The following is a 27,193-nucleotide window of genomic DNA, read 5'->3' on the forward strand; positions in this document are numbered from 1 at the left end:
AAAGTGCGCAAAGAATGTCGAAGACTTCTCAATACACCCAGTATATGAACAAAGAGTATATAAAATATGAACTTAAAAAAATAGTTTTTCCGACATTATGTTCTCTCTTTTATAACCTTTTCCCAAAAATAGGTTTTTTATATATTTTAAAAGAATTCGATTATAATATTCGGTTTTAAAAACAATACTAACACAATATCAAAGGCACTATTTCTATGCATGAAACTTAATATTTCAGACATTGACAGTTGACGTGTGGCTGTCATTGTCATCAACAAAATTTTAAATAAGGTGTTGGGTCCACTAGCAACTAAAAGAAGAAGAAGAAATAAGGTGTTAATAATATCTATAGCCAGCTATAAACATATTCCGGAATAAATAAGGAAATAAATGATTGAGTCACAACTTTGGATATTTATAAATAAGAAGATACTTTTGCAATGATTACACATAATATTTATAGGTGCACTAGTTTTTTTTGGAAAATCAATTCTATCAGATTATTTTCGTCAAGTGTACTTCCTGATATTGATTTAAACTATTACTGCAATATTGAAAATATAAATGAAATTAAAAATAACATTAAACGAAGGAAAGGTATCGGAGATGTTGATAAAGCTTTAAATTTGTATAATACTTTGAAAACTACTCCAAATGGAGATCAATGTAGTGACTTAATAAAATTAAATCTTTTTAAAGAACTAAATATTTTACCAAATAGAACACATCCGATTGTCGTAAATTATGCTGACGAACCACAAGTCATTCACCAAATAAACCAAAAAAAGGACTTTGGCACACACAAACCTTTAGAATTTAGTAAAATCACAGAGCTTTTAAACCTAATGAGAACAGATAAATTAGGATATACCTGTGGTAATAAAAGTTACTACTACTTTGGAGCATTAGCAGAATTAGAAGAAGCTTTAATTAAGTATACAGTTAGTACATTAATAAGCAAGGATTTCTTATTAATATCTGTACCAGACATATTACCAAGGAATTTACTCGAAGGCTGTGGAATGACTATTAACACTGACAGAACCCAGGTAAATATATAAATCTTAATCCGTAATAATCTAGCAATTCACATTTTGATTTATTTTATTTTAATATATCACATTTAAATAAATTTAAACGTTATTACTATTATAATTAAATATGTTCCATACATTTTTACAGATATATTCTTTAGATCCTTCTCACCATGGACATGATATGTACTTGTCAGGAACATCAGAAATGTCCCTTGCAGGGTTACTGTCTAATTCTGTACATTGTGCAGAAAAACTGCCCTTGAAATTAGCAGCTGTTAGTAGGTGTTATAGAGCTGAAACATCAAATGTTACTGAGGAAAGAGGTACTTACAGGTATGTAGTTAAGAACAAGTAGTTTGTTTTAGATTTAACAATGTTTTTATTTAATCAAAGCCAGCAAAGCATTGCATTTTCTCCTATATCTATATTTAGGCTTAAATTTAGATGCAGCAACTCCCCAACACACCTAAAATGTTGTTCTACATTAGACACTCTTATTTCCAAGCTGTTAAGATGTTTTATATCCCCTATAAGTACTCTTATTTACTTCTCTTCTAGAGTTCATCAGTTTACAAAAGTTGAAATGTTTGTAATAACTAAACCACAAGAATCTGATGGTATGTTGGAATACATAAGGAGTGTTCAAGAAGAGTTGTTTTCCCCATTAGGGCTTTATATGAAAGTGTTGGATATGCCACCTCATGAGTTAGGGGCACCAGCCTATAGGTATGTTGTTTCTGACATTTACCAATTTGATTAAACTTCCAACTTTATGAACATCATTATGTGATTAATATCTGTAAAAATAAAACTATTCTTTTAGAAAATATGACATTGAAGCCTGGATGCCAGGACGGAATTCGTATGGAGAAATTTCAAGTTGCAGCAATTGCACAGATTACCAATCAAGAAGATTGCATATTAAATACACTGATAATGATGAAGAAAATTATGTTCACACTTTGAATGGTACCGCATGCGCTATTCCAAGAATGCTGATTGCATTGCTTGAAACACATCAAGATCCGAAGGGTAAAATCATCATACCCAAAGTACTACAGCCTTTTATCAATGGAAATACATTTATTGGGAAAAATACTCAAGTACCAAAATTAAAGCTACGGAAATAAAGTTTAATGAATTATTTATTGAATTGTGGAATCATGATTTTGTTACAAGTTTTTGTTGCTTGGATGCTTTTTTCATTTTAGCCTTAAATTTATTTATATCAACAGTAGGTTCATTGGAAACTGGTACACTGTCTTTTACTTTTTCTTGTGGAGGTATGTAGTCTTTCTTCCTCTTTTCTTCTCGTACTTTCTTATTTTGCAATTGTTTTTCTTCTTTTTCATGTCGTCGTTTAGCTCTCTTCTGTTCATCCTTCAGGAAGTATTCACCACTGGCTAGTTGTTGGTCAATTTTACTTTCAGGCTGTGGTGGTGGGAATGGAGTATAAGGCTTCTTTTTGACCGTTTGTTTTGGTTGTTTCCTTGGTACATTTTTACTCTTAAATGTAGGCAAAAACCTATCCCAACTTTCATTTTTTAACCTAGGGTCTTTCATTAACTCTCTTTTAATCATTAAACTCTTAATATTATACATTGGATGAATGTTTTTCATAGTATCTTCTACAATACGCCTTACTTGAATAAGGCCTTTATATGGACCGACAGCTGAAACTGTGTTACCCTGCACAAGAACATAACATTCAGTTAATAATTCTATAGATTTCAGTGTCACTCCATTTGGACCAATAAGACGTTGCCTTCTTTTTAAAAATGTTTCCTTTTTGCGAACAAATGAGTTTATTTTAATAATGTCACATCCAATTTCATCATCAAGCACTCTGGAAGCTTGTTCAAATGGTACACTTCTAGAAAGCAGTTTCATAAAGTCTCTTGCCTTTATAATAATATAAGGATCCCATGTTTTCTTTGTTGTTTTAACGGTTAGGCTTCCTTCTATGAGATCTAATTCTGCTATTATATGATGTTCTTTTAAAACTTTCTGCACAAGTGGCCAACATTCTTTTAAATATTGTTCACGATATTTAGGAAATAAAGTTGCAAATTTACTTTCTTCTAGAAGCCCATGAGGATTATCTTCTGGGGTAAATTTCGGAATTTTTATAGCCCATGCATTATCAACGGGCCCTGTCTCTGCCGTAGTCTGATCTTCCATTTTTAAATCAAGCTCAACTCCGCTAGTAAAAACAATAGTTAAGAATTCAAATATAATTCATTTTCATAATTTTGACTTGTATGAAAACTGGTAAACTTATGAAATTAACCTCACTTTTACGTGACATAACCATAGATAAGTGGCAATGTTTTATTAATAATTTCGTGTTACCAAAGAGTATACAAAAATCTTCTGGTTGCTACCTTTTTTTTATTATCTGTAGCTGTTACTTTGACTATAGATAAATGGACTACGCAAATACCGCCCTTGAATTTTTGTGTTTTGTTTTGTAAATTTTTACGCGAGGTAAGAAAAAGTCGCCAATGACACCGGTGCATATAATATACACGAAATTTAAACGTCTTTATATCTACTTGTACTTGATTTGTATATCAATACAAAAACAAAAATCATTTGTGTCCTCGTTTTATATAATTTGACAGTTATTCCTGTTCTATCTTTCAGAAGTCGTCTAATGAAAGTCATTTGTAGTACCATCCTTAATAAAATCTTAACATAAAAGCTAAAGAAGTAGTTTCATTTACTTTTCAGCAGTGACCAGTCCTTTTAAAATGGTGTACTCGTGTATTCCTTCAGTTCGCACACATTCATCACATCGCTACACTGTGTAATCTATGGAAGCCGGACTCTGTTTTTATGCTCTTTCTCTTTGGTGTACTGTAAACTGTGAAGTTACGAAACACACACATAGCATGGAAAAATTTCATGACATGTTGTGATTGTGTTGTGAGACATGTTCCCACCTCGTACAAATGTCCATATTTTGATTTGAATATATAATTAGTGGATATCTTGTTTCCTCTTTTTACTTTAGCGTTGACAACGTACGTTAAAAAAAACTAAATCAAACAAATGAATTGTTATTGTCAAGTTTGACATTCACATTGCACTTTGATTTTGTCGAAACTTGTTTGAGAACGTGTTTCTTTTGTTTACGCAACGCCGCAATGAACATGGAGTGGACAAAAGCCGAAACAATAAAATTTATAAATCTGCTAAAAGGATTTCCATGTTTATGGAACAGTCAAAACAAAGACTTTAAAAATCGACAGAAACGTCGCGAAGCTTTAGACTATATAGCCCAAGAATCAAATACAGATACAAGAGCTGTGGAAAAAAAAATGGTATCTCTAAGAACTCAATACAACAGAGAAATAAATAAAATTAGAACGAAGACACACGCGGGCTATGAACAGCCAACATCCAGTTGGTATGCTTATGATCTTCTGCATTTCTTAAAAGATAACAGTAGTCCCAAACCTGCAAAAGATTCGTTTACAGTAAGTTCAAATATGTATGTACAAAATTACGTGATAATGAAGCCTATACAATAACATATTATCAGTAAGCATAATTTTGATGGCACATATGTATAGTAATACATATGTGCCATCAAAATTATGCTATAGAATAGAATAGTATCTCACAATTTTCGAACTTGTCGAAAACTTATCTTTGTAATTAATAAGAAAAACCTTAAACTAAGTTTACATTTCGGTTGTTTCTCGTAAATTGATTTTGCTATCAGTGTATTTAATCGTAATTTGTAAGTTCTGTCTTGTAGAACTTGTATTAAAAATATAGGATTATTTACATAGAAACAATCAAAATGTGCATATGAAATAAGTACATTTCATTCAACTTATAAACAGTGTTTATTCAAATATTACAGCGTAAAATAGTAATATTTTGAGGTCATGTCATTTCTCTTCTGCCTTTTGGGCGACAAAACTAACAAACCATATCCATCTGTTCAAACAATCTATTGTTGCTGCAGGTTACTGTAACATGTTGCTGCTATTGTATTAAGTTATTGTAGAGCAAAATGTAATCAAAATACCGTTCAACAATATAAGCTATATTACACATTTTTTCAAATAACTAAAAAAGTATAAACCACCTCACCATTATAGGTAAACTTGATTAAAATTAAACAATTTTAATGAATTAATATATGTTATTTTTAGATTACATTCACTCCAAATAAAAAGGAAGAATATGGCGATCCTTATGATTCCGGTTCTAATCAATCACCAACAAACACACAACAATCACAGCTGTCCAGAAGATCTAAAATGAGGAATAGTGTGAACCAAATGAAAACATTGAATTTATTAAACCATGCATCAAATGCAATAATAAACAGACAGAAAAAGGATGAGTTTTCAATTTTTGGAGAAGCAGTTGCAAGTGAACTACGTGATATAAAATCAAGAAAAGAAGTGATAGAGCTGAAAAAAAATATAATGGATATGATTTACATTACAAAGATGAACATTTTAGACACAGAAAAAACCACCCCGACTTCGCCTCCTCCAAACTCGGAGGCAAATTTAAATGAAAAAGAAAATACATCTGGTAGTTCTGATATCCATTCAATTTTGGGAAAGGTTGAGGTAGCTATGGATGGTGAATGGATGAATGGAGACTCATAAAATATGACTTTTGTGTATAACACACTGAGTGGCTCCATGGGTACTGTGGTAGTTTTTTTATTCTCAAGTTATGGAAAGGTTCATGAAAGAACACCATTTACATTATTAGTCAATGATTTTTTCTATTTTATTGTTTAACTACTTAAAATGTCTAGATGTCAAAACACAACAAGATCTGGACGAAAGATGTTGACTTACCATTCAAAATGTTTTATTAATATTAGAATAATATATGATTTAATATAAGTATTAAGATTTTTATTTTTTAAACTGACTGATATGTAATGTTTTGCCCTAAGCTTATCTGGGGGGGAAAAATCTTGACCGTTTGACATTCTCAGGGGGCGCTAGTGAGCTGTCCTAGTATTAGTTTGATTTATGTTCACCCGGGTCAGAAAACTTTGTTGGTTTATAAATATTATTTCAAGTCAAGATTACAACAAAAAAAATTGTCGATATAAATAAAGCATTGCTTAGGTCTTGAGGTGAAATGTATGGACACCCATTTGATTTGCTCAAATAGTGAAATCGATACATGTAAATAAAATTGTCATTTATAAAGTTACTTTAATTTGATTTTGCTCGGCAGCATTTAAGGGGCACTATCAGTTGGGTTAATTGGTTATAACGTTAACTATTTCTTGTTTAATATTTTTACAATCTTTAAAATTACAATAGTAAGTTAAGACTTGAAATAAGTGAAATGGGAAGTTTTTTTCACCTACCTTAGTTATTATGCTTGACTGAGAGGAAGATTTTATTTTTACCCCATTGCAACCTAAAGTCACACCTGAACTGGTGAGAGGCGCTGCTATCTATCTATGCTATATATGGTGAAAAAATGACATGACAGCTACAGTACAAAGAGTATTTATATACTCTTTGCCTTTTAAATTTTTTGAAGTCGACAGGGGAACGCTAGGTGAGTTATTATAATTCAGATTAACTTAACTCTAACCTATTTAAAAGCCACTGCTTGGAGAACGAATGTTTCTCCGTGGACCGTCCACCTAAGCGATCTAAGAGCTCGGTGACCTCCCAATCCGGTAACAATAACGAAGTAATAGCCCGTGCCGAGGCTCCTGAGGGAGCCATCGATTCTTGTTACTCTTAAACAAGTTTCAGTGCCACCTGCGCTCGGCCACCTCAAGCCCGGTGAACATGTAAATGCCTCTTGAAGGCACACTACTCAGTCACCAATAAAAAGAATGATGACATAACTCAATCGGTTCAGTTAGCCGTGTCGATCTATGTCAGTCTTTCCCAAAGTGGACGATAACGCTCCCTTGAGTTTCGTTTAGAATTCTCCGTTAATAGGTCACAATAATTAAGTAATTTAATTTGAAGTTATACTCGTTTTTAAATATGTGAAAATATGGGGGCGCTAAACAAATATTCTCAAAGTGGGCAGTAGACAAAATAAGTTTGGGAACTACTGATCTATGTAGACCTATTTTGGAGGGCAAGAGGACGAGATTTCATTTGATTAATATTCCTTTATAACTAAGAACTAGACTAGACTAAGAATAGTCAGCAGTGAATAAAGAAACATGCGTTACATGATGGAGTGAAGCATCACGTCACAATGGTATCAGAAAAATAAAGTTTTGTTAATTTTTTAATTTTATTAAATCACGTTACATTTATTATTACATACCAGTCTATATAAAAATAGAGCACACTAACCCTAGGATTTTCAAACATTTTTGTTATATATTTAAATGTGCTTATTGCCAAATAAAATAAAGCCGATAATTATATTCATACATTACTTACTATATCTGAAAAAACCTTTTATGCATATAATTTCTAGTTTATAACATTACTGATACTAGAGAAGATATTTTGAATAGACATAAAATACCACTAGATACCATGAGATATTTAATTTAACTCGCAAAAAGCGGTGCTTGCGAAAGGTTTACCTCGTTATAATATTTCCAATATAAAAATAAATATATTAATATGTGAAATTATATATATCTTATTGGTTTTATAATTTTCTAACTAATGACATAAAAGTTTCTATTATATTTTGCGTAACATAAAAAAGCATTTAACGATTGATAACGCACCTAGAAATAAATTGAAATTACTGTGCCATGGCCTAAATCTAAAAAATATTTTTTTTTTACTAAAGTATACCGCAATACTTTTTAGGACCACAGTGGCCTAGACTTGGGCTTGCTATTTACTGTATTAAAATAGAAAAGAAACAGCATTTGTGTAACTGACAATACTGAAGAATGTATGGTTAAAACAATTCAACCATACATTCTTCGGTATTACTTACACAAGAGATATATACATACATATATGAAAGAATAGCATAAACTATGTCAATACTCCCTAGGGAAAAGAAAGAAGATAATGAATTGTTGGAAAAAAGTCTGCCATAAAAATATTAAGAACAGTACAAGTTTGGGTACAATATTAAATTGACTACTGATTTTTTTATCGCACAATTTCTACAAAATTGCAATATTTAAATGAACATTTAAAAAGTGTATAGCCAGATTATAATTTTATAGATGTTTGTTTTTTAAATATTTAGGCTTTATGGAAATTATACTTAGTGCCCATAATAGTTGATATACTAATCTTAAAACTAAATAATGTTTGGTGCAAGTTAATCTATGAAAAAGTTGGCCATATTATTATATTGTTCGGACCAAGCAGCATACGAGGAGCCATCCATCTCAGGCGCGTGGCTGTTGGTGCCGAGCAGCCTGTGACTGGAGCCACCGATGCGAGCGCCGCACTCCACACATTGACCCACTTCCATGGCGCCGCCACATTCTCCGATGCAATAGAAGTGGCCGTTAGGGCATTTGTACCAGTGACCGGCTTTAAGACCTATAGCTTTAACAATCAAATCGCGCTCCTCTTTGCTTACTATACCAGAAAGTTCAACCTTTTTCTGTAAGTTACTTAATGAATTTAGAGCTTTTTCTTCTTCAAAAACATTCCAGCCAAGTATGAGCTGTTTGGCCGCGGCCGCGTATTGCGTCAGTGCAGAATTCTCCGCGACCGCTCTCTTATACACCATATGACCTGTTATTTTGTTCAGTTGAATTATGTAATTCAATCTCTTTATTTCTTTTCCAATATCTGTTTGTTGCTGTTCGCTAATTTTCTGTGTATTTGTGTTTAAATATTGACATATTGTTTCAATGTGTATCCGCAGGTCCACTTTCGATTCGTCCATTACGATTGCGAGTGATTTATCGTAAACATCAGATATCATATCCAATATTTCTAGAAATATGAAAGCCATCTCCAAACTTAACAGTGACCTCTTCTTCTTTTGATTACATTTCGCTGATAACTTTGAGAGTGATTTTTTCCATATCGGGATATCTGAAAGTTGTTGCTTTTATAATAGAAGAAAAATTAAACATTCTATATTGAGAAACGTCAATTTTTTCCTCTAACAAGGTAAATATAAGGATTTTCATTACAACCAAAAATCTTAAATATTACGGTTACGACAATTTAAAAAATATAAGCAAATCTAAAGTTTAAGCAGTTTTAATATTAAATCAATATGTTACCTGTGCTAATCGCTTTAATTTTTGCCTTAAATTCCTTCACTGCATTTTCAAGCTCATTCTGTTTGATTTTTATCTGTTCCGTAGTTCCATAAACCCGCTCTTTGACCGGATTGATCTCGAGAGCGAAGGTTCTGTTGACGAGGTCCTTGTATCTGTTGGTGTTGATGATGGGCGTCCTGCAGAAGGGGCAGGTGCGGATAGCGATGGTATCCCTGTCCGCCGTCATCAGGCTGTGCAACTCCTGCACCTCCATCACGTGCTGACAGTCCTGCAGCTGAATGAACCTGCAATACATTGCACACTGCTGTCCCTTATTATTTAATGAGCAGACTTGACGAGATAAATATTTTCCAAGTAGTTTTTAAAGATTTACAAGATTAAAGAATTAGTTAAGAAAATAATGATGTAATACTTGGCATCATCATCGTATTCCTCGCCGATGAAACCCGTGGGGAAGTTGTCGGGGCGGCAGAGTTTGCAGATGTCGGGACAGGGCTCGCCGCACAGGCCGCGGCAGGGGTGCCCGCAGCTCAGGGCCCGCGGGCAGGGCGCCTCGCATGCGGCCCGCGAGCACGCCTCGCCGCAGCGCTGCTGGCACGTCCCGTGCGGGCATCGCCGACTGCACGCCTCCTAGCCTCCACAAAATGCACGCATTATTTGCTGTTGCAAATACTCCCAACTCCCGCCTTAGCTTAATTTATAGTCTTTACAAAAACATAATTTTTAAGAAACATTTAGCAGTCAAGTGTGTCTGGAAGCTTTATGTTATGGTTTAATGCTGATCGGCGTTGAGCCGAGGCGTGCAGCGTACCTGGCAGGGCGTGCACAGCTCGCCGCACAGCTTGTTGCACTGGGAGTGCGTGCACCGTACCTCGCACCGCTTGCTGCACGGCGGGCACACCTGGTTGCACGGTTCCTGGCACCTAAACATTTCATCTTACATTTCAAATCAACACCACAATCATTATTGTAAATATACTGTCATAATGCGAAAGTTTGGATGGATGGATATTTGTTACTACTTTCTCAAAAACGTCTTAACCGATCTCAATAAAATTTGGCACGGTTCTAGAACAGAGTTTGAAAGAACACGAGTTTTTATTTGCACTCAACTGTACAGACGAAGTTACGGATAAAAGCTCGTCTTATGATTCCTTACTGATGTCCACAGATGTTAGTTTGGTGACAGGTCTGGCTGCAGGCGACGTGCAGACGGCCCTGGCGGCACTGGGAGCACGTGCCCCCACACAGGTGCCCGCACGCCAGCAGCGCCCCGCACGGCGCATCGCAGTGCCGCAAATATACTTCATCTGTTAGTTCTTACAAAACAATTTTATCGTATTATTACTTCTTAATTGCGACATTAGTATCCATTGCACACTACATTACACTAAATTCTTTACAACGACACGGAAACTATCAATGCATAATGTAAGAAAAATGTCACGTGGAGCATCCGATGTTTACAGACAATGGGCCCCCGTTGTTAAATTTGGGTTAAGTATACTGAGCCACGTCAAATCACAGCATATTATTTTCAAATTAAAAAATTTGGATAGCAGGAAATTCATATTTTTTAAATAGCTTACAAAACTAGATATTCAAATAATTAGGCTTAGTAGCAATAAATAAATGTCAGAATATAAACTACATTGCAAAACTGAACTAATGCGTCATATCGTCTCGTGAGAGGACGCATGGAAAGATAAAATATTTTCTTTCTGTGCATCCTATCCTCCGTCGATTAAAGGTAGGCAACGCGTATGCAATTGCGTATGACTATGGGCAACGGACACTTCGCTATCTCAGCGATTTCCGGCGGCCGCTCGCTCGTTTGCCACCTCATGATATAAAAATATATATATATATACTTTGGAGGTTTTTAGGCACGTGCGATAGTTGTAAGAGAGACGCCATTGTATCGCTACGTCCGTAAAATTGACATTAAAAAAACGACATATTCCAAAGTAATTAAAAATCCACAATTTAGCAGAACATCGCAATTACAAAAAAATTAAAATATTTATAATGGGCGTTACAATGCTGACCGGATTGGTTCTTCCTCAGATTTGTATGCTGGGTGCTCCTATTTGAGCACGTACGTAGTACGCACAGATGTTCCACAAAAATTAAATTATACTTTATTACTTAGAGTTAGGGAGTCACAAAGTTACCAGTGACGGAGTATCGTACGACGTTGCACGGCAATCGGACGTTGTGTAAGCAAGGGGATTTGTAGATTTGGTCCGCGGTGAGGGTGCAAGTGGTGACGTCACAGCGGTCTGCACAGCGGCCGAGGCAAGCGTGGCCGCAGGACAGTGTGCGCTCGCACCTCTCGCCGCACACATCGCGAGTCGCCGCCTCCTTGCATTGCACCTTCACTTTGTGCCCGCACTCCGGTATTACCTTTGTTACCTTCACATAAAATAATATATTCATATAAATACGAATGATTGGATGTTTGCAAGAAGGCATCTCAAGAACGGCTGTGTGGTTCTAGCTGAAATTCGTCATAGTTGTAGAACATAGTCTGGAAGAACACCTAGGCTAATTTTCTTTTAATTCCACGCGGATAAAATAAAATACAATTCGAAAATTTTGTGATACTTATGTTAGATTGATAAATTTAGGATTATATTATTTGTATATGTAAGCTATGTTTATTGGTTAGTTGTGATACATTGTAGGTATAGTATATAATAACCATTTGTGTGCAGTCTCCACATGTCTCGAAGCATTTCTTCTTGCAGAAGTGTCCGCACGGCAGGGAGCGGGCACATTTCTTCTTGCATTTTGTGTCGTCCACGGATTTGTTGCAAGCGATGAGTTCAGCATGTTTACAGTTGGCACGTTTCTTTGTAACCTTTAATTATACAATAGCGTATGTAATATTTAGCTGTGAGAAGAATAGAAATCGAATAAAATATTTAAATTGCTGAAACGTTTTAGACTACAATTTACAATTGAAAAGACATACAAAAATTTTCAAAAATACTACGCACTATTATTTTGTAAAACACAGATTCAAAATTTATTCTGACATATATTAACTCAAAATTATAAATAAAAAATATTATATAAAAATTATTTTTGTACACACTTCCACAACGCATGGATCACAAGCTTCATGACATTTCTTGGGGCACTGGTGGTTACCGCGGTCACCATCAAGACCCGCCGTACATCCTTGTTTGGCTTTTGCGCAAGGCTTTTGACATACGTACTGAAAAAAAAAACATGAAAAGAAATAGAAGAAAACAGGACGCATGCGCGATTTCTTTTTTTCGTGTTAAAAAAAATGTAATTATAGGAACAAAATAAACATCCTGTAATTATCAACATATAATTTTCTTTTTTTATTAAAACTTACTTTTTCATGATGAGGATCATTGTCGACGTGGCAAGTGCGCTCGCATTTGTGGCCACATTTCTCAACCCTGTATATGCAGGGTTTGGGACAAACTACAAATTTCTCATCCAAGGAACAGTACTTCTTTGCCTAAAAATAATTTATGTATTTACTTTTAAAAGTGACATTAATAATTTTTTATAAACCTTCCCGCAACAAATACACGTGTAAAATATTCCCAATGTTTATTATGAATAAATTATGATATTAATATGAGTTTAGTAAGTGCCCCTTCTCTACTCTTCAAGGCCTTAGTGTTTCATGCGCACAAAGAACAAAATTTATAGTTTAACGTGATAAAGCAAATACCTCATGTTGACAATTTTTTAAGACAACGGTGATGATGGTGTCACACTTAACAGAAGGATCTGTGATGTCGAGATGGCAGCGCAGCTGCATGTCGTGTGCGCAGGGCAAGCGGCGTGTCACCAGCACGCTGCACGGCGCGCAACTCTCCGCGCACGCCAGCGTGCACACGTGCCCGCTCTCACATATAATTCTATAAACATTTACCTCAAAAATACCTAGTATAATAACGTAGGGGAATCGAAGGGGGATTTTGGCAGTTAAATATAAAAGGAGAACCTTACATTCAATCGAGAACTCCCCCCACAAATAAAACGCTCCATATAGACTGGCTTTTCAGGATAGCGGGTCGAAATATTAAGTAAAAAAATCTATTGTTAAAAGACCGAGATCGTGAGTTCGAGACAAGATGAGTTAACTTCATACAGAAAAGTCTACTTACAAATATCTGTCAACTTGCACGGTACACAAGGAAATAACAGAGGAAAAAGGAAGGAGACCTAATTTTAGTCCTCACTTACTTCCTATCCTTTTTCATATAACTAAAGTGTGGGAAGTGCAAGTGGGATTTCCGGATGAGACCGATTTATTATCTAGATATTGTCGGCAACAGACTATCCTTACTAGATAATGTATAACGTATTTACCTTTCACATTTCATTGTGCACTTTATGTTGACATGTCCGCGATCGTAGCCGTGACATATCAGCGGACATGGATGTCCGCATGTCAGATTCATAGTGCACTTATTCAAACACCCTCCTTCTGGAAATTTCTCAAAGTCTGCCGCATCTGCAATCTGAATAATTAAAACAATTAACGAAAATATTTAACATTATATTCGCATTTACGAAATTCTTTAGCTAGTCGTCGCCTTAATTCATGAATTAAGATTTTCAAATAGCTTTATGTATTTTTTCACGTTGATTTTAACAGCATTTAAGGGGTAAAAAGTTTTCGCTTCATGTATAAATCTAATCTGAATAATTTTATAAATGCGAATGTTTGGATGGATGGATATTTGTTTGAAGGTATCTCCAGAGCGGTTGAACTGAACCGGCTGAAATTTAGCATAGACATAGAACATAGTCTGGAAGAACACATTTGGCTTTCTTTAAATTCCGCAGACGGAGTCGCGGGCGACAACTAGTATTGATTACAAATCCTAATACTAATAGTACTCTTTCCCTTCCCACCCTTTTTCTCATAAGGAAAGGACGGGAAATGGACTTTCCGGATGAGAGGATGCATGGAAAGGGAAAATGTTTTCTGTCTGTGCATCCTCTCCTCCGTCGATTAAAGGTAGGCAACGCATATGCAATTGCGTATGTATATGGGCAACGGTCACTTCGCTATTCAGCGATTTCAGGTGGCCGCTCGCTCGTTTGCCACCGTATGATATAAAAAAAAAAACAAAGAGATTGAAAGGAGTTTCGATGATATATTTAGATGATCTATTGAGAGACGTTGTAATTTCCAACTTACCCATAGAATTTCTGCGGGATGCCGCTCGCAACGCAAACGCAGTCTACTCCCGAGCGATCCGTTGTTTTCCAAAGTTGTTGCGATTTTCTCCCAAAGTTCAGAATTCGTTTTCAATAAGTCCATATTTCCAAATAAATAGAAACCTTAAAGGAATGAAATTTTCTATAAATATTATGTTACTTGGAATTGAATGAAAGAGGTATGCTTAGATGGTTTAACGCGTTTAAAGGATGAATGAATGAAGATCAACAAAGAAAATTTATAGTGGATATATAATCGTGGTCATGGATGTCCTAGATGGAGTTACACCGTTCAGTACCAGCAGTACAACCTGAAACTGACGAGCATGTATGGGTGTATTTATTTTTAGACATTATTAGTTACAATCCTTTGTCGCGAATGGCGCGCATCATTACAAAATCAAGTGTCAGAATGATTAGTGTGGGGACATAAACGTCGACATTTTAGTAAGGCTAGTATTGCGCCAGTACACCGGCACTATATCGGATTTTCTTCCTAACAGTTTGAATATAGAAGAGAGAGGTGTATCAAGACCGCGCCAAATGGAGATCCGTGTTATCTGTCCATACCTTACAGATATATTTTGAAATTAAATAATTACCTTCTCGTGCTCTGGACAAAGCCACGCAAATCCGGTTTACGGTTCCCAAGAAACCAATTTTGTTGTTATTGTTATTCCGCACGAGTGATAGGATAATAATTTTAGATTCCTCGCCTTGATAATTGTCAACGACGGTGATTTTGATGGCCTTCAAGTGCGCGTATAATGCGCGTTGCTGAAAGTTATGGTGGATCATTATTGTTTTATTTATAGTACCACTTTTATTATTTTACTAACGGTCGACCGCGAATTCATCAGTGCGAAATTAAAGATAAAAAGTAGTATATAATATGCCCGCATACAATATGTACATTTCCGTCAAAGTCCCGTTAAAATCGGTCCAGCGTTTTCGAAGATTAACTGGAACATATGCGACCTTGCGGACAGACTAATGCCCGAATACTGAAAAATTTCAGTATTCAGCCGGTAGAGACACAAAAAAAAATGGTGTTACGTTATACCTCAATGTATGTTTTTATTTTCAGTATGATCAAATATGACACTGAATAAAGTTATAATATTGTATAGCTTGACTATTTTGGTTTAAAAGTACGTTATTTTTTTTAATGCGACAGTTTTTGCAAAAAAAAAAACAGCAACCATACAACAAAGTGTATTCACGATTTTCTTTTATATATATATATAAAAGAAAATCGTGTTAGTTACACTATTTATAACTCAAGAGCGGCTTTACTGATATGGCTGAAAATTGGTGAGGAGGTAGCTTAGAGTCAGGAAACTGACATAGGATACTATTTATTCGATGTTTTTTTTTAATTTTTTCGAATTTATGCCTTGAAGAGCTACTTTTTATTTAACTTACTTATATTAAAAATGCGAAAGTTTGGATGAATGTGATGTGGATGGATGAATGGGTGGCCAACACTAATTAATTTTTTTATATACCCACGCGGACGGTGTCGGCGACAGCTATTGTGATATAAAAATAAGATCTCTTTTATGAAATAACATCTTGGATACTTTACTTACCTTTTGCAAGTAAAACATTTGTCCGGAATAAGCGGAGAGAATTGTAACATCCTCAGGGGCATAATCCTGCTGCACGAGATAATTGGCCAAGCCGAGCACTAAATCCCCTTCTTTCTCATTGCATTTGCTTGAACTTTCGTCGACTTCCTGCATACAAAATGAGTTAAAGTTAAAATCTTTGAAAGTGAACTATGCTCAAATCATATTAAGTATCGTTTATATTCAGTCTTAAGTATAGATAAAAATAAAACCTGTAGATAGGCATTAGGTAAAGCGGAACATAAAAGTGAACCAAAAAATATATGTCGAATAAAGTTGTAATTTGAAAATAAACTCTGAATTTGACGTCAAACTTGTTCGAAACATCCTTTGGTTGCACAAAGCAGTAAAATATAAGTATTTGGTTCACAAGATGGCGATGGGAAGATTTGCTAATATAATTATAATATCATGCCTTACGTTTTCTTTGAAGTCGTGACTGAAGAAGAACAAATTAGTCGTCATCCCTCGCACGTCGGGGAAGTGTTCGACGGAGGGATGGTTGAGCAGGTGGGGGTAGATGTGGGGGGAGATGAGCGAGGCGATCTCCGGGCGCATGCGGTGCTGCACGCCCAGCCGGCTGCTGTGTATCTTGTTGTTGATCATGCGCTCGAACAGTGACACTTCGATGTTGTAATGTTTGGCTAATTTCATATGAGCAGCTGATGGCCGCAATTGTTGATGGTCACCTGTACAAAATATTATTAAAAGTGTAGGTTCCTGCATGTGTAACTTCGCTTTATCTTGCAATCTATAATATAAAAATGATTCGCAAAATGTGTATCTAAGCGCATAACTCAACAACTAATTTGGTCAATTCTTTTTTTTTCAATGTTCGTTGAAGTTCAAAGATGGTTTTTACGCCAAAAAAAATCAAATAATTGCCGGGAACTAATTTTTTTTTTCATTTCACGAGGACGTAGTCGGCCAACCTCCAGTAATGGAGAGGCATTGGAAGAAGAAGAAGAAGAAGACGAGGACGTAGTCGCGGGCGACAAGCTAGTTTCAAATAAAATTGGAATGTAACATACCAATTAGAATAAGATGTTGGCAATGTCGTGTCAGCGATGTTATTATGTGCTGTTCGAGAACTTCTGCAGCTTCTTCTACTATTACTGAAAACAATAATTCCATAATATTAATATGTTGATAAATAAAATTAATAATTAATTTGTTCTTCTTCAGTCACGACTTCAATAAATGAATATGTTGTAAACAATTCTCTTCAGCAAACATAAATGTTAAATTAACCGCTATTTTATTTAATTAATTAACTTTTAAAAATGAACTAGCAAATGTGTCGGTCGCAATAAACGTGTTAAATCGATAAAAGATTTTATTAAATTTCTATATTATGTAGCAGTTACTTATTGGATGAGCCAGAGCCTGTAGCAATTTCCTTAACCTCGCAGCCCCAGTTGTGGTCATGCCGATGACCTTTTTATTTTTCAATATCTCAAGATCTATTGCCATCCTCGTCTCTTCGTAAACTTTACTCGCCTCTGCAAATTCTTCCTGTAAACGTAAATTAAGAAATCGACTTATAAAAAGTGGGAAACATTCATGACTTTCTAATTAACGAGACGTAAATCAATGTTAATGTTCAAGTTCTCTTATGAAGTTATATTTGGTTAATTTATACTTGGTTATGGAATAATTCTAATGATTTTTACGCTTTAGTTAAGGGACTGATACCTTCCCCACGGCAAACATTTATACTAAGTAACTATTTTTAATACTTAAGTCCCAAATATATTTGTATGAAGAATGTGTTGAGTGTCACTTACGTGCAATGGGATAATGCTCTCCGTGAGTTTAGCGATAACAATATCAGCCCAAGAAAAATACAGGAACCAGCGGTCTTGAGTGGACATCTGTGTAGGATTAGCTTGAAGCCGGACGTCGTCGCGTTTGTGCCGGCGATACGCAGACATCTCCTGACACCATAAAACCATTTTGAATTTATTAAACATTTGCTATTTTAACATCAAGTATGTATGTATCACAATATTAATACTATTACTATGCCAGTAACTAAAAAACTAGTGTAAATGCTAAAGGACAAAAAGACAAATTAGTATATTTCACCGATGTCACTGTTTACGTTAAATACTCGGAGATTGTGTATGTATGGAGTAACAACTAGAGTGAGTAAACCAGCGGTTCTAAAACCTTTTTAAATAATGAAACGCCAGTCTAAACGAAAGATTACCCGTACCCTTGTGTCGAATAACTAATAGCTTCGACTGTTCGTCTCTTTTCAACCTTACTGATATGTATTTGTATTAAAACAAGAAATAACTTACTTTAAAAAGATGTATGGAGCTAATATATGAACGAATAATTTCATTGAGCTGTTGTATATCACCAGGATTTGAACATTTCTGATATTGCGCTTCCATATTTCTCATTTCCGATATAGCCTTTGGTAAAGAAAAACTTGTGGTCACGTACTCCGTCAACGACTCGACGACGTTAATATTGCATTCGTCGTTATCGTCATCCAAATCATCGAGACAAAAGTCATCCCTATTGTTTTTGTTTTCATTATCGAGTGATTCAAAATTTTCATTTTCATAAGCATCGGCCGCAGGAAGTTCAGCGTCAACATCTGTATTTTCAAATAACCATTGTTCCAAAGGATCTCCATTGCCGCGACCATAAAATTGTTTCAACACACCTATTTCAGCGACGTATTTCTGTACACACGAGTAACTCAGTACTTCATTGTGTAAAGAATAAAGACGCTCCTGTGCGTCTTTTAATGTTTTATTCAACCTTCTTATTTTATCTCTTTCATCATAGAAATATTGTTTGCCACCTTTTTGGCGACAGAACTGATGCCTTAATTCATTTAGGTTATAATTCTTCATAACTTCGCTGCGCGATTGGCCGCCGATACGTGCGACGGACTGGGTCACCGGCAGAATCGCTTCTAAAAATTGATCCAACGCATGGTTCGTGTAACAAATCATAAGAAGAAGGCAATTTTTTTCAGGCTTTAAATTCTTAATCAATGTTGCGGCAACTTTAACACCGATAAAAGTCTTTCCCGTACCAGGTGGACCTTGGATGACTGCAAATTCATGAGTCAAAGCCAACTTGAACGCCTCGTATTGAGTTTCATTGAGGCCCAACTGATTATTAGTCGGCCACGTCCTCTCATCTTCCACTACAAAACTCTGATCAATATAATAATCACATTCAATTTCGTACACTTGTTGTGGTTTTAGATAACGAGGCAGATTCTGTGTCGGCTGCAATATTAAAACAATAATAAATTATATAAGTATCACATCTTTTATGTCAACCGGAGTAGTTGAGACACCTGAATTGACATAAGTATATCGTACTAATTTTATAAATGTGAATGTTTACATGGATAGATGGATGTTTGTTTGAAGGTATCTCCAGAACGGCTGCATGAATCTCGCTGAATTTGGCATAGATGTAGAACATATTCTGGAAGAACACATAGGCTACTAATTAAGATTTTTTTTTAATTCCCCGCGGACGGAGTCGTGGTTGACAGCTAGCAAATAAATAAAATATAAAGAAGAACAGAGTTATACTGTTTGCTTACATCTACATCGACAATATATTTGCTCATAGCCAAGTGTTCGGGGAATTTAGGATCCTTGAGCGCATTGAGCACGTGGAAATAAGGCTCAAAGTAGACGTCGCTTTCTATCAAGTTGTATCTGTCCCCACTGAAACAAATGTTCACTCCGGTCGTATGATCCACCAATGCTATCGGTATCTAAAATGTTAAAAATATTTCCATTTTAAAATAAAGGTTTAGTCACCGTGATTCATAAATAATTTAGATTGGTTAATTTCTTTGAAATACTTAATTTTTAATGTTTTAAGCCAACGAGCGAGCGGCCACCTGAGTATGCCTAAAAAGCGAAGCAACCGCTGCACATAGACATCCGCAATTGCAGATGCGTTGCCTACCTTTAAGCGAAAGAAGAGGGGACACATAGAAGGAAGATATATCCCCATCCTATCCGTCCCATAAGAAAATTATAAGAGGAAATGGGACCAAGATTAGGCCTCCGGCACGCATACTCATACGAAACGCGGAATTGCTTCCACTTCATGCCTGTCTTCTGTGAGGACGTGGTATTTCCCACATTCGTCGTATTAGTGCACCGGATTTTTTGTTGCTGGCGTCAACCACTATAAAATATAAGTAGCTTAAATTGTTCTAACTTTATTGTTGAGTTTTTATGTTAATAAGCTAATGACCATCAAACTTAAATGCCGCTCACTAAACTTACCTTTCCCTTTGACAAATATTTAACATCACGATCCAAAATTGTGCCAACTATAAAGGTTTTACAGTTATCTTTGGTGAACAGTACAAGCGAACCAAACATAAAACGTTTGCTATTTTTCCAATTGGTCTTTCGAAATCTTGCCATATCTTTTGAACTAACTCGCACGAGATAGCCTGATTGCAATTGGGAAAGGAATGGTTCCACAAACACCACGTTACGTAGAACTCTAAAACAAAAAGTTTATTTAAGTAGTGATGCAAGTTAAATCAAAAAATAAAGAAAAGTGGTCGACACAGCCGTTAAAGCGTATCAAGACAAGCACGACCTTCAGTTATGAAGAATACGAAGAAAAAGGTACTAACCGGATGTGATCGTATTTTTTCTTCATAGGCTCCTTTATGTGTTGATCTGGAAAACATGTATTAGCCTTACATTACAAGACCAGATGCTGTGACGATGTTTATGCAGATTGTAAACGTAAAAAGCCTTTAGAGTAGAAAAGAGTGGTTCAGAATGAGTATAAAGTTTGTAAAAATATTATAACGTGCGCAAATAAAATTAAACATTTGTTACTTATTCCTTCGCGAAGTGGTCCGAAACAATCTTCTCGCAGCAACCTGAATTGTACATCGAGATAATGTTCTTGGTCACGATACGCGCCGTCGACAATGTTAGGTCGCACGAACGGCCGCTGCTCTAACAGGTCCTTCTGACTCGGCACCACGCTTAGTTCTCGAAAGTTCTCCGGTGGATCTCCATCGTCAACCTCCAACTGATAGGATTTAGTTTTTTGTTCCACCTGTATAAACAAACTCGGTTAGATCCTAAATGTTGTATATATTTATCTTATATATACTGAACTGTAATAACATTAAAAAATCACTAGAAGAAATACCTCAACTTCTTTCTCCTGTATTGTTAATGAGCTACGTAGCTGAGTTAATTTCAATGCATATTCGTCGGGAAGTTGAAAATCATGTCGCTCGCTAAGACCGTCCAAACAAACTTTAGAAGATGCCTCGATCAGAGCCCTGCACGTGCGGAGCGCCGTCGACGGCGACACTGTCGTCACGCATTCGCAAAACTGTATAAAATTACTCCAAAAATCTCTTTGATTCTTCCAGTATAAGTTATTTGTGCGCTTTGGTGTGCCATATGGTAAATTCAATAAGTAGTTTTGCAAGTAAATCAAAAATTGGGAATTACATACTTCTACTATAAATTTCAGTCTAAGGTTATCGAACGATGTTTGGCAAGCTTTGGACAAGATCATCATTAAGAGTGGAAATACATCGGGTCGATCTATGGGCGAATTTATAAAATCCATAAAAGCTTCTCTTTTTACGCTGATTTTCATCAGTATATCCCCGCTGTCCGCATTAGCTAATTCTTCTAAAGTCTTGAATCCCATTTTTCTTTGGCGATTGATGGGATTACCACCATGGTTCCGATCGAAATGCTGTTGAATCGATCGGTTATTACTATTGTGAACGAAACCTGTAATGAATATAATACAAAGCATAAAGATTACTGTGACTTCTGATTATTAAAATTCCAAACATTCATTAGCTATTCCTTAGGTGCAAGGCAGAAATTTGTAACGGCAGAAATTTTTAAAAATTAAGTTTCTTAGCTACCCCGGTTTCTACTTTAATAGAGTAAGGTACATTAAGCATAAAGGATATTTCCCCTTTCTGCATGTTCAAAAAAATCCATCCTTAAAAAAGGACGGTAATGTAAAGAGAACTAAAATTAGGCATATGGCACGCACACTCATCAAACAAAACGCAGAGTTTTTTCCACTTCACGATTGTCTTCTGTGTGTGTGTCCACTCATGTAACACGTGTTTTGTTGTGGGCTATATCAGTATTAAATGGATTCTTAACCAATTGCATATTTACCTTGACTACGTCCGTCCTGTTTCTGTCCCAGTTTATTTCTGGGGAAATTATGTAGTAAGGGCGCTAATAATTTAGGCCGCATGGGGTCATTTTGAAAAGTATTAGTAGTATTCTCATTGCGTCTCTGCCCCGAATTCCAAGGTATTGAAGTTCCTGATAAGCAGCATAAATATTTTATTTTAATCAAAATCCTCACCGTCGTGTGATTTATATATTTTTTATTTAAAAAGTAAATTTACATTTACCTTGCCCGAGTCTTCTTTGCCGTCTATATGAAGGTTGGCCTTTTACGCGTATGGGGACTGAATCCGAAGATGTCGAAGGTCCTAATGATAAGAATAATTATTCTATTAATCAAACTTAAATGGTACATAACTATTGTAGTAGTCAGTCATGCGGTTGTCCATCTGAACAATGACAGAATCAGAGTCGGCGGGAAGATAGGTCGTGATTGGGCAACCGCCCAGAGTGCTGGACAGAAGTAATGGGCCTTTCAGATTTGGAAATCACACAATTGAATATCATTCTTCTAACATGATTTCAAAAGCATAGTGAAAAAAGGTACCCAGGGTGCTAGTAGAGCTAAAACCGTTACTGTTTAGAATTAACGACGGTCGGTTCTTTCTAAGTCAGACTGCTGTGCCCAGGGTTTGCCGAATCTTAAACTATAACTGCAGAAAGCAGGTAATGTGTTCGTAGAAAAATGACCTATTCAAAGCCAGCACATCTTTTAGAAATATGGCTTTGCTAGGCGGTCAAGTTCAACAGGAGTGTGAAAAACTACAAAAGGTTAGACTCTAATAAGAATAACAACAGTAGCTAATCAGACTACAAGAATGCCGTCAACTAAGCCAAATTGACTTCAGCTCATCGGATAGCCAGACGGATGGTAACATGTGAAATGGACGAACTAATAATGGAACCGTGGTTCCTGTCCTATTATCATGGAAGAAAGCTAGAAAATCACGACTGCGTAGCAGCGATATCACGATGAGTTTCAAAAGACCTAGCGTAGGACTGGGCCAGTTTCGAATACGTTACAATTTGCCATATGAAGAGGTTTTCCAAATGTGCCATTAATTCAATTAATCGATATGGTGAAGAGATGCACTAATTTCATGTCTAATCCAAAATATTTAAGCTTTAATGTAGTTTCCAATACAATACAATATTTATTGGTAATGTTTAAATTATAAGTCGAAGAGCGATTTGCAAGAACTGAAAAATTTAAAACAAAATAAGATACAGAGCCATCTCGACAAGCACTGATTTCAATCTATTTTTGAATGATGTGAGGCTGGGTGCCGCTGTGACGGGTCCCGCAGCCGGTTGTAGACTGCAGGCCCTATGACGTGCGTCGACTTCTCCGTCCTGGCTTAAACTGTCCGTACTTTGACTGTATTCAAAAATAATTCTGGATACCCATTTTTTTGTGACGTTTTGTCTTATAGGGGAAATGTGTTTAGTTTAAATTAATTATTTATTTATTTTTCAGTTGGTTCTTCAACAAAAGACCACATGTTCTTACTTTAATTTTAGGCGAAATTACTACAGGTTGAGTATAATAGTTTTATAGTCGTATAGTCTAATGTTGTCTTTCATTATCTATTCATCTTCAATAGTTAAAGTGAAACTATAAAGATTCTTACGTGCATTGTTGATTTCGTCCTCGTCCATTTTTATCTGAAAACAAAATTAGTTTTGTCAAAAGCAATAATTAAGAACTGTTTATTATTATTTTGGAGTGCTTCAAATTACTATCGTTAATTCATAAAATACCTATATTACAGTAAGACCGATATTAGATTGTTCATAATTGTTCCTTATTTTTTTAATTTTATGACCTGGTAACATAGACCTTTAGGTCATATAATTGTTCCTTATGCACGTACGGCAAAGAGTATAGTAAGTAGACTATAGAATTGAACACAACGTTAAAACTCATACAAAATGAATTCCATACTTCATAGGCGTCCATTACCATACTAATCAATCTTAAATAACTAAAGATATTTTTACCAAGTTTACATAAAAGTTTTATATATGTTGATAATTGTTTTGCTCATCTTCTCTTTTATGATTGCTTTTTAACATTTAAATACTCTTTAGCTAGTAACTGACTATAGTATACTTATCATACTCTTTGACTGACACTGACAGACTATTTAGTGTCGCTGACGTTTGTTTAAATAGTTTCAATTTTAACTTAGTTTTCGGTAATCTTTTTGTTTATTTAAACAATAAACATAAATTACTATAATTAATAAGCTTTCTGTATTAAACTAATTAATACATATACATACTATCTGTAATAGTTATAGTTTTTTATCGTGTTTAATTTGATCTAAGTTAAAAACTTCCATAATAAAGCTGTGTTTTATTATAGTTTATTAAATAAAAAGTTTTTAACAGTGGTAGAGCCCGCTTTAACATCTTCGCACGAATTGGTCCGGCTCGCCCGGTGAAATACCACAACCACACACAAGACAGGCGTCAAGTGGAAGCAATTCCGCCTTTCGTCTGATGAGTGTGCGTCCCGGAGGCCAAATTTAGTCCTCTTTCTCTTCTCACCGTTTTTCTTATAAGCAAACGATGGGAAGTGGAAATGGACTTTCCGGATGAGAGGATGCATGGAAAGGGAAAATGTTTTCTTTCTGTGCATCCTCTCCTCCGTCTATTAAAGGTAGGCAATGCATATGCAATTGCATATGTCTATAGGCAACGGTCACTTTGCTATTTTAGCGAATTCAGGTGGCCGCTTGCTCGTTTGCCACCTTATAATAAACAAAAAATAGTATTCTTATTTTTAAGTTTTATTATTAAATAAAGTATAGTCTTACTGTAAAATGGAAGTTTAATTTATTCTTTTCACATTGGTAAGATGCAATAAATCAATCAGATAGCAATTAAATGTCCACATAATGGTGACAGTCCTGAGAATGTTATTTAGACAATTTCAAAGAGTATTTTCTACGGCAGTGTTTGCTCCAAATATAATCGGTAGAGCCTTAGAGCTCCGCAAAGCCTTCTTGGGGACAATAAAAATAAATACTGATTGTAATATAGTAATAAAACCATTAATTGTGGTCAATATTATAAGACTTTTAAAGTGTCAGAGGATCTATCAAAAGTTTGGTATTATGTATATATAATAAAAAGTTAGATATGAACTAAATCAGGCCAAATAAAAGAATTAGAAATAAATTGGTGTCTTATTTTTTCAGTGCATAGAGACCTAGCATAATCATACCTACAATCTAGGATTTCATCATGCTTCTTAAAATGGTTCAGTAGTCAAGAAAGTTTCAGAACCGCTCTTCTAATTTTTGACCTTTACAAATAAGGTTATATAATGGAAGAGTGTCCTTCCATTGTTATCTAATTTATATGTAAAAGAAATTTGTTATATTTAAATTTCTTCCTATCCAGCACATTTTGACCCATGTAACAAAGAGTTGGGACAGACTGAAGTGGAAAAGATTGCTGGACCAAGCCAAGGCCCACTATGGGCTGTAGAGCTTGGGCTTCTTCTTCTTAGAATAAAGAGTTGCATCTCTAAAACACGTAACTTTTTGTGCTATGGGTTGATTAACAAATGTATTTGTCATTTCAGTGGTATTAAATATTGTATTTTTAAAGCAAGTCTTCATTGTGATACAGACTCAGTGCTTCTTTTGAGCTTTCACTTTAATTTAGTGCATCTACATTTTTTTTTATATCATAAGGTGGCAAACGAACGAGCGGCCACCTGAAATCGCTGAAGTAGCGAAGTGACCGTTGCCCATAGACATACGCAATTGCATATGCGTTGCCTACCTTTAATCGACGGAGGAGAGGATGCACAGAAAGAAAATATTTTCCTTTTCCATGCATCCTCTCATCCGGAAAGTCCACTTCCCATCCTTCCCTTATAAGAAAAGGGTGGGAAGGGAAAGAGGACTAAATTAGGCCTCCGGGACGCACACTCATCAGACGAAACGCGGAATTTCTTCCACTTCACGCCTGTTTTCTGTGTGGTGGTGGTATTACACCGGGCGAACCTGGCTAATTCGTGCGAAGATTTTAAAGCGGGTTCTACCACTCTTAAAATATAAATAGCCACTTACATACATAATATCGGAAAAAGTTCAAAGGCTTGTCCTAGTCCAAAATTCTTCTAAAAACAGTTTATACTTCTAAACATAATTAAAGTTACTTTAAATGAGATGTCAAAGGATGCAAGAACGAATTCAAAATATTTTTTTTGGATTATCTTTTGCTGTCAATAATAATAAAGCAATAATTTGCCTACTAAATTACGAAAGTCAAGCAGTTAAATAACGAAAAATCATCGTAGCATAAGACTATTGTACCTTCACTAAGTGCACTACTATAAAATTATAGCCAGAAAGGCAAAATATTAATATTATTTAAAACTCTTCTAAAAATGGAAATAATACTTTACCAGTTGGTGCCCACTTATCCAATGTAATTCTCCTTTTTCTTAATATGTGACAAAAACATTTAACTCGACCTACTCGAATAACTTCTACACTCGAATGCTATCGTCAACATATTTAGCTTCTACGTACTTTGGAACAAAGGTTGTTCTAGTGTTTTAATAATAACATTCAATTTTCCCCACCATCATGATGGAAGTTATCGTGATACTTTTAAATATAGTCAAATTAAAAGATATTATTTACCTATCAGCCTTTATTTATTTTACCCCACGTCAAAAATAAAATTCTTGATATAATATTTTGACACCAGCTTAATGTTTTGTACTGGCTTAAACTTTAAAACGTCATCGTGTAATACTATTTTGCTTTAATTTTCTATTGCGTTAGTAATAAGTGCTTTCATCGTTATTAATTTGCTTAAAACTAGTATAATTTTGTCACCTGTGAAAAAGAAATGTCTTTTAGCTTTAGATATTTGATCGTAAAA

At 35.4% G+C, this 27,193-nt stretch overlaps 4 protein-coding genes across 6 annotated transcripts in view; 2 read left to right on the forward strand and 2 right to left on the reverse strand.

The window, feature by feature from the left end:
• LOC106115458 (NFX1-type zinc finger-containing protein 1-like) overlaps window positions 1-26,841 on the reverse strand; it is a 34,303-nt gene extending 7,462 nt beyond the window's left edge. The window contains exons 1-28 of one of the 3 annotated variants that reach the window (XR_001227759.1): window positions 26,709-26,841; window positions 23,914-23,947; window positions 22,510-22,590; window positions 22,265-22,417; window positions 21,258-21,859; window positions 20,936-21,161; window positions 20,725-20,770; window positions 20,363-20,588; window positions 19,663-19,839; window positions 18,386-19,336; window positions 17,867-18,016; window positions 17,447-17,594; window positions 17,111-17,194; window positions 16,500-16,768; window positions 16,041-16,187; window positions 15,051-15,225; window positions 14,429-14,571; window positions 13,591-13,742; window positions 12,947-13,136; window positions 12,599-12,727; window positions 12,329-12,451; window positions 11,933-12,091; window positions 11,403-11,643; window positions 10,388-10,547; window positions 10,040-10,151; window positions 9,641-9,858; window positions 9,229-9,512; window positions 8,245-9,034 (exon numbers count right to left, since the gene is read on the reverse strand). Coding sequence is in view for 2 of the 3 variants with exons in the window: in XM_013308845.1 (XP_013164299.1) it covers window positions 8,304-9,034; window positions 9,229-9,512; window positions 9,641-9,858; window positions 10,040-10,151; window positions 10,388-10,547; window positions 11,403-11,643; window positions 11,933-12,091; window positions 12,329-12,451; window positions 12,599-12,727; window positions 12,947-13,136; window positions 13,591-13,742; window positions 14,429-14,571; window positions 15,051-15,225; window positions 16,041-16,187; window positions 16,500-16,768; window positions 17,111-17,194; window positions 17,447-17,594; window positions 17,867-18,016; window positions 18,386-19,336; window positions 19,663-19,839; window positions 20,363-20,588; window positions 20,725-20,770; window positions 20,936-21,161; window positions 21,258-21,859; window positions 22,265-22,417; window positions 22,510-22,590; window positions 23,914-23,941 (6,105 nt within the window). In the remaining variant the exon portion in view is untranslated. Of the gene's footprint in view, window positions 1-8,167; window positions 9,035-9,228; window positions 9,513-9,640; window positions 9,859-10,039; window positions 10,152-10,387; window positions 10,548-11,402; window positions 11,644-11,932; window positions 12,092-12,328; window positions 12,452-12,598; window positions 12,728-12,946; window positions 13,137-13,590; window positions 13,743-14,428; window positions 14,572-15,050; window positions 15,226-16,040; window positions 16,188-16,499; window positions 16,769-17,110; window positions 17,195-17,446; window positions 17,595-17,866; window positions 18,017-18,385; window positions 19,337-19,662; window positions 19,840-20,362; window positions 20,589-20,724; window positions 20,771-20,935; window positions 21,162-21,257; window positions 21,860-22,264; window positions 22,418-22,509; window positions 22,591-23,913; window positions 23,948-24,043; window positions 24,063-26,708 lie in introns of those variants that run through there. The other 2 variants (XM_013308845.1, XM_013308846.1) reach the window with 2 other exon arrangements.
• SerRS-m (Seryl-tRNA synthetase, mitochondrial) lies at window positions 272-2,218 on the forward strand. Its single transcript, XM_013308850.1, has 5 exons — window positions 272-291; window positions 334-1,049; window positions 1,183-1,370; window positions 1,596-1,763; window positions 1,861-2,218. The coding sequence occupies exons 2-5, from the start codon at window positions 441-443 to the stop codon at window positions 2,165-2,167; spliced, it is 1,272 nt and encodes a 423-aa protein (XP_013164304.1). The 5' UTR covers window positions 272-291; window positions 334-440; the 3' UTR covers window positions 2,168-2,218.
• dbe (KRR1 small subunit processome component homolog dbe) lies at window positions 2,165-3,353 on the reverse strand. Its single transcript, XM_013308851.1, has one exon. The coding sequence runs from the start codon at window positions 3,216-3,218 to the stop codon at window positions 2,199-2,201; it is 1,020 nt and encodes a 339-aa protein (XP_013164305.1). The 5' UTR covers window positions 3,219-3,353; the 3' UTR covers window positions 2,165-2,198.
• Window positions 3,824-5,923, forward strand: LOC106115464 (uncharacterized). Its single transcript, XM_013308852.1, has 2 exons — window positions 3,824-4,519; window positions 5,207-5,923. Exons 1-2 carry the CDS (start codon window positions 4,187-4,189, stop codon window positions 5,672-5,674), a joined length of 801 nt encoding a protein of 266 aa, XP_013164306.1. The 5' UTR covers window positions 3,824-4,186; the 3' UTR covers window positions 5,675-5,923.
• Window positions 26,842-27,193: the final 352 nt, after the last annotated feature.

Source organism: Papilio xuthus, unplaced genomic scaffold (genome assembly GCF_000836235.2).
Source record: "Papilio xuthus unplaced genomic scaffold, Pxut_1.1 DF827789.1, whole genome shotgun sequence".
NCBI lineage: Eukaryota > Metazoa > Arthropoda > Insecta > Lepidoptera > Papilionidae > Papilio > Papilio xuthus.

Excerpts from the sequence above, each read along its gene's own strand:
- LOC106115464 (XM_013308852.1), top strand. The coding sequence starts at position 4,187 with ATGAACATGGAGTGGACAAAAGCCGAAACAATAAAATTTATAAATCTG. Across the intron at positions 4,520-5,206 it reads CTGCAAAAGATTCGTTTACA|ATTACATTCACTCCAAATAA; the intron begins GTAAGTTCAAAT and ends TGTTATTTTTAG.
- SerRS-m (XM_013308850.1), top strand. The coding sequence starts at position 441 with ATGATTACACATAATATTTATAGGTGCACTAGTTTTTTTTGGAAAATC. Across the intron at positions 1,371-1,595 it reads GAGGAAAGAGGTACTTACAG|AGTTCATCAGTTTACAAAAG; the intron begins GTATGTAGTTAA and ends CTTCTCTTCTAG. Across the intron at positions 1,764-1,860 it reads TTAGGGGCACCAGCCTATAG|AAAATATGACATTGAAGCCT; the intron begins GTATGTTGTTTC and ends CTATTCTTTTAG.
- dbe (XM_013308851.1), bottom strand. The coding sequence starts at position 3,218 with ATGGAAGATCAGACTACGGCAGAGACAGGGCCCGTTGATAATGCATGG.